The 11,049-nt window shown below is 39.5% G+C and overlaps 1 protein-coding gene across 2 annotated transcripts in view; it reads right to left on the bottom strand.

Moving 5' to 3' along the window:
- Positions 1-8,772: 8,772 nt before the first annotated feature.
- Positions 8,773-11,049, bottom strand: part of DOK7 (docking protein 7) — a 64,928-nt gene continuing 62,651 nt past the window's right edge. For both annotated transcript variants that reach the window (XM_061376024.1, XM_061376025.1), the window contains exon 12: positions 8,773-10,543. In XM_061376024.1, coding sequence (XP_061232008.1) covers positions 10,407-10,543 — 137 coding nt within the window. In that variant the 3' untranslated portion in view covers positions 8,773-10,406. The remainder of the gene's footprint in view (positions 10,544-11,049) is intronic.

Below are 11,049 nucleotides of genomic sequence, written 5' to 3'. Positions count from 1 at the left end.
CCTTTCAGGACCAGATTTTTCTGTTATAAGTCATTTAGGTTGAAATTCTGTATAGTCATAATGCTGACTCTTTTATTTCTCAGGCATTTCACATGAAACTGTTCCAGGAAAAAGGTCAAGGCAAAGGTCCAGTGTAGGTGAATCATTACAGCTGCTTGGTTAAGGAGCCATCACTCGCAGACTGCAGTGCTGTAGTGTACTGCATGAGGAAGCTGTTCTTGAGCCTTGCTTGCCATGCCTATTGCATAAGAAATAGTTAAGAGATAGTCAGTCAAAATCAGCCACACTGTGTATTATGCAGTACCTGGGTCCATGGTCTGCTAAAAATTGTATGGTTCTGTACATAAAGACTATTTCATAACATGCAAGTGATCTGAACCAAAACAAACTGCGGGAGCAGTCTTACCTTGAGATTCCGACTCATAACTTTGATCAGCTTTTCTTTTCTTTCTTTTTTACTTTTTAATGTAAGCTAACAGTTATTTATATTCCAGAGAATCATTATCCATTGAGGGAAACACAGGCTACTGTTAATATTAGGAGTCACCTTAGAGGTGATTCAGTTCGTGCAGTTTGTTGTGTATGTTCCCTTTGGTTGGTAAGCTAAAAAAAGCAAACCCAGCAATAGCTAAAAACCATTTATGAGAAAACCGGTTTGGTTTTTTTTCTTAGATGCTACACACCATTTCTTCCCCAGACTATTGTGTTAGTGTTCTTCAGCCTTCTATAGAACATCAATAGCTGCATTATCTTACAGGTTTGTCTATCTTTGTCATTATTTTTTTTCCATTTTTGGAGGTGAATGCAGAACAGAAATGTATTCTGTATTCTCTGTGGAAGATGCAGACATCTCTACATCCTTTGGTAGAGTAGGAAATAAGTCCTTGTACCACAGGTCAGTTTGGTAGTTGTAGCTTGGATGTGGAGAGGCCTGCACTACTGGCTCCTGAGTGAAGAGTTTGAACGCATTGAACACATGCACAAAATACATCAGAGGAAAGGAACTAAGCAAAGCACCAGCAGCTGCTGCTCAGCAATCCTAGGTGGATTGTACAAGAATGGGAAAGCTTTCACTGAGAATGTTCAGATACTGCTGCTGGGAAGAATCTGTTGCAAGAGAAAGCAATGTATCTCAGCCTCCAATAAAGGTGGGCAGAGTATGCTCTGCTTGAGGGCATAGCAGAAAACTGGGTTTTGTCTTTAGTGTGTAACTGAAATAAATGTGCTTACTGAAGAGGTTTTGGAGAATTTTGGAATACCACGTGGTGTGGGATTCGTGAAAAGATATAACCAAAGTCAGATCAGCAGTGATGATGGTTGTCTCCAAGTGCAGAGCAGCTTCCGCACAGGCTGTGAACAGAGATGTTGGCTGTACTGTGTCTACCCACATGGCCTGACAGTAGTTGGGTTCAAAGGCCAGGTAGGCTTCAGCAGAGGTAACGCTTGGCAAGAGCTTCAAAGTACAAGGGGCTGACAAAATACTTTCAGTAATTTAAAATTCAGAATGAGTCACGGATCATCAGTGGCAAAAGTTGGAGGCTGGGGGCCAGCACTGTAGTTATTTAACACAGCTGTTAATGAATCAGTAACAAGATTGTTCACACAAACCTAGAGGAGAAAATACTAAGCAGTGTTTGCTGCCCCTCAATCCAGCTTTCCCCTGAAGTGTAGTCAGTAGCTGACTTAGGTAGAGTCTGCGACAGCATAGAGAAGACATTAGGAGTAGTCTCCATTCCCATTCCAGAAGCTTTTTAGGGCTTTCCCTATTTCTTGAAGTCTGGGTACAGTGCACAGGCTAGTGAGTTGTAAACTGTGATTTCAGTCTTGCTCCTGTTTGGCACCTCACACATTAATATATGTACAAGTCAGTTAATTACGGATTTAAGTCTCCAAGGCAATTTATATGACCAAAATTACAAAAGTGAGTAGCCTTAGAAACACTGAAGATTAAAAAATACCTTGAGTCACTGCTTTTGTGTTTCTGTAAATAGCAATAAAAACTCAAAGCCAAGATAAAAGGTATAAATGAAATATGCCTACAGCTCTGTATCTAGTGAAATTCATGGAATACATGGAAGAGACAGCTGAATAGGAAAGAACAAGCAGCTTTTAAACGGGTTGAACCTTCACATCTTCCTTAATTAGTATTTTATCTGATCTTTTCGTAATTATTCAGATTACCAAGTTTTTCAGACCACTCTGAGAAACAATTTGAAATATAAAAACGGAGCAGAAGGAAGAGGAGAGAACTGCATTTCTTAGGGTGAAAAAAAGGAAAGATCAGGCCATTTTATGTTATGTGTTATAAGGGCTGTCAAATTCTGCCCTGAAAAAGAACCTCAATTTAAGTAAACATGTCAGTGATTTCACACAGAACAGATTCTATTTATTAAACAGGTTGGGGGTGGAAATGAGAGGGAAATAAATACCCAAGGCATTAAATACAACAAAAATAACACTATGTCCTATGTGCTGGTGGAGGAGCTAAGATTACATCATTCTACCAAGTCAAGTAAGGAACAGCCACTACAGCAGATGTATTGCTGCAACAATTTCCCCTCTCCCCTCCCAAGAGATTCTGATGCTCCACACATCAAATAATAGGCAGAGAATTTAAATGCACCAAGTAGAGATCATGATTTGTATGCTGAGGTGCCATCTGGCTTTTCAGCCCCACCTTGCAGTAGTGACCTGAGTCCTGCAGGTATGACTCTCAGTGCTGATAGAAGCAGGATTCATGGCAGGGCTATCCTGCTTGCTGTGTGCTTCAGTGTCCATATAGCCAGAGTAATGGGGCCTCTGCACAGAAGGTCCAGAAAAGAAGCATCCAGGATGAGGCTGTCTCAAAGACTGATCTTAGCTGAGCGTTCACAAGGGCTTCAAGCCCTGAATGAGATCTCCCAGGCTCCCAGGAGGAGAACATGAATCATACCTGTGTGTATGCTGCCTAGATCCCAGCACGCAGGGTCGGCAGCTCTGCTTCTGCAGGTATCTCACTCTGCTGACCCCAGAGGGCACTGGCAAGTCCTAACTCACCAGATTTCAGTTCAGTACTCAATGAATTAGTGCAGTCAGTTACACTGTGAAAGAACATAGGACCCCAGGGACACAAGGCAAACACCCAAGTACAGTGTTCAGCTCTGGACTAACCCAGGCACAGGTGACACACAGTTCACATGCTTGGGTCACCATCCCCAGACCTTCCCTGTCAACGTTTGGCACTGCTTCAGAGAGGTATTCAGGTTTGGGGCTGGTTGGTTTGTTTAAGAATGTGCCATTACACATATGAACATCTACCAGTAAGTAGTATACAGGCAGTTCTAAAATTGTTTTTTAAATATATATTTCTTCCCATATAATTTAATGAGACTAAAATAAATAACAAAAGTCATGAAATAAATGTCAATAAATAGAATAGAATAGACTGTTGCTTTCAATACAAACAGACCTATCCTTGTGACAGAGAACAGGGAGCAGTGAAAGACAAAGACTACATTTTCCATATATGTAATGTTATCTAACAGACAGCTTCTAAATGCCAGAATCAACATTCCCAAGTGCAACACACAGTTAACATGCATTTCAGGCCATTCACATGACACCTATTGGGAAGTATGTTGTTAATCTGCAGAAAACGAAAGACACTATGGATTTCTTGTACTGGTATCCACAGTCATAAAATGGAAGTCTTCATAAAATCTGTCCAGTTCAGCCAAAATAAATCTATAAACTTACATACTCAGTAAATATTTCAAGTTGAATCTTACCTGGTACAGCAGCAATTGTCACCCAAACGCTTTTACCAATAGTCCTTAATGCACTTTCATGTCCAAACCTTCATGTGTGTTATCCCACCACTCAACAAAAGAGCAGTCTCCCAAATCAAAAAGAAAGCAACACACAGGTATTGATGCTTAACATGTGAACACAAAAACAGTGGATACATCAATATAGCATTTGTTCCTTCACTGATGTGTTTGTGCATCCATTTTAACAAAACTAGTTGTTTTCAGTCCCAAAAGTCACCTGTCAATAACTGTTTTACTGTATCTTAAACCTGGTGATTTCTGTAGGGCAATGTGAGTGCTGAACCACTTTGAAATAAGCCTCCTTCTAAATGCTATCTAATGTTCTGCAGTTCTAAATTTTCCAGGGAACTTACTTTAAAAAGGGAAGTGAGTTTTATTATTTTAGGAAGAAACATACAGAGAGCTGGAAACCTGTGTATGAATCCCAGCAATTTGCAATGCTTGTCATTAGATCTGAGAGCCTAATTTCAAAATTCAAATCTGTTTCCAGTTCAAGAAGACTGCTAAACCAGAACCATTAACTAGATGGTCTTTCAATGGGGAAAGAGTCCATTCTCTGCCCTCAATTCTGATTCAAGTTCTAGGACTCTCATTTACAATTTCAAATGCACCCAGTCAGTGTAAAGAGTCCTCATTCATACTTACCAGTGCCAGTGGCCACTGATGGTGCAGTATTTGTTTCATTTTAAAGTTTAAGAAAACAAAAGTGGGGTGGGAAGAACTATGTGCAAAAAGTGACATCTCCAAAAGGAGAGCCTTTCATGGCAAGAGCTTAGGAATCAGGGCTTACTGTACATTTCAGTCCAACAGCAGACCACATCCAGGAAATGGAGCAAGTTTCTCTCCATTTTTCTCAGAAATATTTCAGGTTACATCTTTTTCCTAATCTGCACCAAACTGACACAGATTCTTACACAAAACCCACATTCCAACAGTCTGGACACCTTCCACATAGGTAAATGCAGCCTGGAACACTCGGCTTGCCCTTCTCCAAGCCCTTCTTCAAGAGCACATCTTTGTAACCAAGGACACAACTGCAACCTCAGCCTGTTCCAGGAAACTCCATTTCCTTGTTACAACTACACTTTGTACAACAAGCAACACATCAGCCGGGAAGCCTCCAGCTCTGGCCCAAACTACATCTTACAGACTCGTATACTCTTCTGCCACCCTGCTGCAGCTCTTCTGTTGCTTTCCAGCTGTCTCCTGACACCTACCTACTTCGTCAAATTCACAATATGAATTTTTCCTGTGCTTCCCAATGTGTCCAGTACTGCTGACTGTTGGTAGTAAGAGGACAAACTGTTACAGCGACCAAAGGCTATGGCGTGCATCTTCCAAGTGTAGCAGAGACATGGATGTGTGATGAATCTGAGCATAATATGTATAATAAATGATGTATATATTATAATTACATAATAAAACTTTGGTAATCAAAGGCCAGGTTCCTTCCCAAGCATGCAATCTGGTCTATTTTCTGTATAGGACCTATCCATAAATCCCCAGCTCAGCCCACAAATGAGTAAAATTTAACTTATACAATAGCAGATGCTGGGGCTTTTTTTAATTATTTATTTTTAGGGATTTCACAACAGTATAATGTAATGTAGAGACAAATTACTGTCATGCTAAATCTGCTTTCTGATCCCACCCCCCCACGGCACATTCCTCAGATAAGTTGACACTTATTATTTCAGTGAAACGGTGATGTTACATACGCCTCTGTGTACACAGTGGGATAATAAATTTGAATTATTTCTAGATGCTCTGATACAGACAGATGTTTGAAAGCAAGTTTTAAAGTTAACTTTCATTCACCCTGAAGTTTTTACTAAGCTCAAAGTTTACTTGGCAACTGCACTTCCCTAAACCTGTCCAGTGTCTCATAAAGCTCTTTACTGCATCAAAATCTAGGACATGAACTACCTGTACTTTTCTCTCTCTTACATTCCAGCCTTTCAAAGAAAAGTCCTTAGGAGAATTGTTTCTAATCTGTCACCAACTGATCATCGTTGTCCTGAGGCTACCCTGAAGCCGGTAATCTTTAGAAGAGAGTAGAATGGAAAATTTTCAGTTGAAAGGGCACTATAATAATTATCTGGTCCAACTGCCTGACCGCGACAGGGCTGACCAAAACTACAGCACGTTGTTAAGGGCATTGTTCAAATGCCTCTTAAACTCTGACAGGCCTGGGGCATCGACCACCTCTCTAAGAAGCCTCCTCCAGGGTCTGACCACCCGCTTGGTAAAGAAATGCATCCAAAAGTCCACTCTAAGCTTCCCTGACACAGCTTTGAGCCATTCCCAGGCATTCTGCGTCTGGATCAGAGGGAAAAGAGATCAGCGCCTCTCTCTCCACCTCCCCTCCTCAGGAAGCTGGAGAGAGCAGCCTTCTTCTTGCTAAACCAGACAAAACTAGACAAATCCAAGCCCATAGCTGCTTCTCACAGGACATGTGTTTCAGCCCTCCTCTGGACGTGATCAAGGACCTCCACATCCTTATCCAACTACAGGGCCCAGAGGTGCCCACAGTACTCGAGGTGAGGTTTCACCAGCACCAAAAACAGCTACACTGAAAGACACATTTTCAAAGCTACCCCTTACAAATTTTATTAACTTCTAAGTCATCCATCCTTCTCCCCCCTTTGTTTGTCCTTATGGATGTATGATGTTAAATTAAGATTTCCTTTCAATCTAGATTTGCAAAATAACATTTATATGACTGGCTGAATGAGAGCTGAGGTTCTTCCCAGATAAAAGGTGACATAAAAACATCACAGCAATTTCATCTGACAAAAAAATGCATGATTTGAACAGAAATGGGTGACTAGCAACTCATTGTGTCTTATTCCTGTGGTTGTTTTAGCAACAGTGTGTGTGTAATCCCAGACAGACTAGAAAAGGTACTTACCAAAGGGTGCATGCTTCAGCATCTCATCAAAAATATAAGCATTCATAATTCAAATTCGAATATAGTTTTCCAAGATACACTAATTAACATTCCCCCTCCCCTCCTTTTTTTTTTTTTTTTTTTTTTTACAGCAGAGAGGAAAACAAGGAATATTTCCAAGTCATTTGCTAAAAACAGCTCCTGGGGCAGATTTTCGAATACATTTGGATACCTAAAGACACCTACTGGAATTTTCCACCATTACATGCTAGAGTGCTATTAAAACCCAGACAACTATTTGTATTGTTGGGCAATTAAATGCCTCCAAACTCCAGCCCTCCACCCTGCAGCAGACGTTAACATGGAGAAATTCCATCACCCAAATACTTGCATATAAAAATGTCCCGTAAGAGCTTACGAGCAACACCATAAAACCCACTGAAGTAGCAGTAACATTTGGCAGTAACCTACTGAGTAGGACTATCAGAAAGAAAGAGGTAAGTACACAACACGATAGTGTTCTTGCACTTGATAACAGTGTGCTTTCTTACCCTTGAGAGCACCATCCCCAAACTGGCACTTCTGCCATGTTAAAGTACTTCAAGAACATCTTACAGAAGTATCAGCCACATCACATTGTTTTGTTCTTCTGGTAATTAGTTCCTCAAGGGCAGAAGGAGATCTGACCAGTAGACTGCTATACTAGAAATGGCAAAGCCTCTGTTTTTACCAGTAGAAGTTACAAGACACATTTATCTCCAAAAGTGGGAGAGATCTTTCTTTTTCGGGAGGAGGTTCAGATCTCTGAATCTGGAATCATCCTATAGCAATCACAAACTGTATTTTAGACCATTTATGCACAAATTTTATGCAAAGCTTGGGGATAAACCTGTAACTATTTGTACATTAACAGCAGTACTAGAGTTAACCCATGGAAGCTATGTGGTGAGCACAAGCCTGCTCAGAAGATTATAGTTTCAATTCCTTTTTCCCTGTTCGCTGCTGGAAGTTGAAGGCACATTATTTGGTTTGTTTGGGAAAGTTTTCCATTGCTGTGAGCTCCTGTTGTTCAAATGAGAAAACTTTGGTTTCTTCAACGAAATGTCAAGCCTATAATTTGACGGGGAGGCCTCTAAGGTACTACAAAACCAACAATCAACCCATTTTTAAGAGGTGCAACAGTAGGGTTTGTTTCTTCTGCTTCAACCTCCTGAATACGATTTAGTGCATGAGAATATGAAGTGAATTTGAAAAGTAAGTGAAAGTAATTTCACATATTTGTTCTACTCAAGTGAAGTAAAAAAGGAGAAACAATTATGTTGACATTAAAGAGGCTATAAATACCAATTTATAGCTACATTATACAATTATAGCTACATTATCCACATAGCTAATTCTAGCTGAAGCTACTTTGATGTACATAAATGAATGTGCACAGAAAACTATGTGCATGCACAGATTCACAGCCCAATTCAACCTGAAAAAAAATAGTTTTAAAACTGGGGCTCCCTGTGTAAGGTCAGCAGCAGCAATCTGATGACTTTTACTGTTGTGTCAAATCTTTACCTGTGCTGCAAGTCCAGGATTCAGTGTAACTTTGAGCAATGTACAGGAAGGCAGCCTTTGTAGAGAACCTGGTGTTTGCTGGTAAATAGATTTTTTACAACAGAAATATTGCAGCTTTGTTATGTAGCTTCATGTATTATATGTAGCATATGTATCACAATGGAAAATGCTGCGTTTCAGTGCATCAGGCAAGCTATGTTCATTTTAAATATTAAATAGGCACAAAGCAAGAGATTTAACCCTGCAAGTAATCTAGTGGAGGATCCTTAATGGCATAACAATTCAGTTTGATCAACCTGGTCCCAAAGAGCTGTATGTCCAGGGCATTCCAGTTGCACTGAATATGTGTTTACAAAGCAGATCACCACTGTCCATTTGTCAAATCAGAAAACTCTTTTAAATTGGGAACCTCATAAGAAGTATTTATTTTCCCCTCAGAAATACACTGGGCTGATAAATAGAAAAGTAGGTCTTAGCACAGGACAGATGACAATGGCAATTGTCAACTCTGGAAAACATTTTTATTTCTTTGAGAGATTTCTGGTATTTTACATTACTATTGAAGCTACATTCAAACAAATTTCTAGGTTGAATTCTGCCTCACTCTCATTCTAAATCATTTAGCGAAACCCTCGCTGGCACAAAACTCACCAAATTATAACACATATCTCAAAACCAAACTCGGACTGTGGTATTGTATTTTAAGAGGACACAGTCAAAACATCATAATACCCAAGATACTCCATAACTTCTGGAAGCCAAAGCTGATATGTTATTGCAGGCCAAAATTTTGCTTTCTTCATAAGTACACTGCCTTATTAGTCTAGTGTCTCTGCCATAGCATTTTATTTAAATAGCATCTTGTATCAGGACAAATACATAGAACACAAGAACTACAGAGACAATGCAACGCAAGAAACTAAGTCAACTTTTTAATCATATAATTTCACTGTACAAAAGCAAGATGTCACAGACTTGTGGGTAAATCTATATTACAACATAACATCCTGCTGTGCCTCAGTTCTGTAGCACCTCTGAAGACACCATCCTCTTGCACAGAACTGATTTTATGTTATTTAGGGACAGCAGAGAATTATTCAGTGGAAGTTTTAGACCCAAGGTGGATTATTTGCTTTTGATGATGGCTTACATAGGGATAGTTTTAGAGATACAAATAAAGGACTCTGTTTTCCAAATGAATACCTTCATTTTGAGATATTCTGGGTGAGAAACATGAGACCTGATAATCAAAGTGATACAGACCTTCAGCTCCAGGAAAATTGTCTAGAATTGTAGGTACTCAGCAACTATGAATTCAAAGCCTATGTTTTGACACAGTATTTTAAGAACAGAAGCACACAAAATGTCCCTTCACATTGCTTTGGTTTATAAACATAATTAAATTAAATAACTTGTTTGTGTGTGCTCTTGTCTGTATGCATACACATATGCATCCCCGACACAGCAACTTTTAAACGTGAGCAACTTTAGTTAATGCTGCAGAGCTCTTGGTGAGGTATAAAACTGAATTACCAACAGGTAAAGTTAAGCGTGTCCATAAATAGCATGTAAATTGAACAAAACTGTGCCTGCAAAAAATCAGGCACGGAGTTGTCTTGCTTTTGTAAGAGTCCATTAATATATTAATAGCGGTTTTACATATTTTATACACTCAAATATATACATATATTTTATCAGTAATGTGTGCTTACATACATACATATGCACACATGAAAACATATGTGTGCACTTACCACGCACACACTCACATTCCCTTACCTGCACACATTCAAGTTCTTTAGTTTTAAAGAAAATGCCACCATTTAATGAACACTGGAATTGGTTCCAGATTCTCCAGGACTTTAGAATTATAGAAAAAGGTAATTTACATCTGTCACTGCATATGAAAAAAAAAATAACAATCTGGACTTTGTAACCAAATTAAAACAAAAAGAAAGACCACACACCTGCTTCATGCTACCAGCTTTCCAATTAGGAATCAAGATATTGGAATGAATCTGGTATAAATGCAATAAGCAATGGCAGCATTTTGTACAAGTATTTTTTACAATAAATGTGAATCTTTTGGAAGATAAATTAGTACCAGTTTAGGGTGAGCAAAAAGTCCTTTCCTAGACAGGTCACTGCTGAGCCCCTTTCTTCTTCTGCTCTAGCTCCTGCAAGCGTTCCTCCCGGCACTGAGCGTGCTGTGTTCCCACCTTGTGGGCTGTCTCGGTGGCTGCAATGTCAATCTGTGCATACCGGGATGATCCACTCCCTGAAATACCAAATGAAACCCTGTAAGACACGATACCCCTCGCATATTCCTGGGTAGAACTGACCCAGAGCCTTCATCAGCCAGATACTAGTCCATAAATAAACTCCTAGTATTAGAAAACACCTTTGGTAGTGCAGTTGGCAAAGATTCTTCTTTGCCTGGATTAGGCATGTGAATGTCTTAAGATCAACCATTTCAGCCTCAGACAGAATGACAATTTCATTTAATAACTGGCAATAAGGGAAATAAAAGTTGCTTAGTCTGTTCTGGAGTAAAACAATTCTACATAGGCACAGACACACAACGCCAGAGGCTGGAAAAAATTTAGTATGAAAACATAAAGTATTTATGGTTATTAAAGGCACCTTTGAAGTGATACAAGTTAAGCTTAGGAGAGTAGTTGCCATTTAGGGAAGTTTATGTCAATGTATGGAATTTGTCTCTTCATTCTTAATGCCTTGTTTCTCTGTCTTTAAAATGAAAATAAAACATCACTTTCATAACTC

Source organism: Neopsephotus bourkii, unplaced genomic scaffold, assembly GCF_033783945.1.
Source record: "Neopsephotus bourkii isolate Nb327-2 ecotype Australia unplaced genomic scaffold, CSIRO-AGI_Nbou_v1 NB_1686, whole genome shotgun sequence".
Taxonomy (NCBI): Eukaryota; Metazoa; Chordata; class Aves; order Psittaciformes; family Psittacidae; genus Neopsephotus; species Neopsephotus bourkii.
The sequence above is the reverse complement of the archived record's forward strand: the minus strand, read 5'-3'. Positions and strand labels throughout refer to the sequence as shown.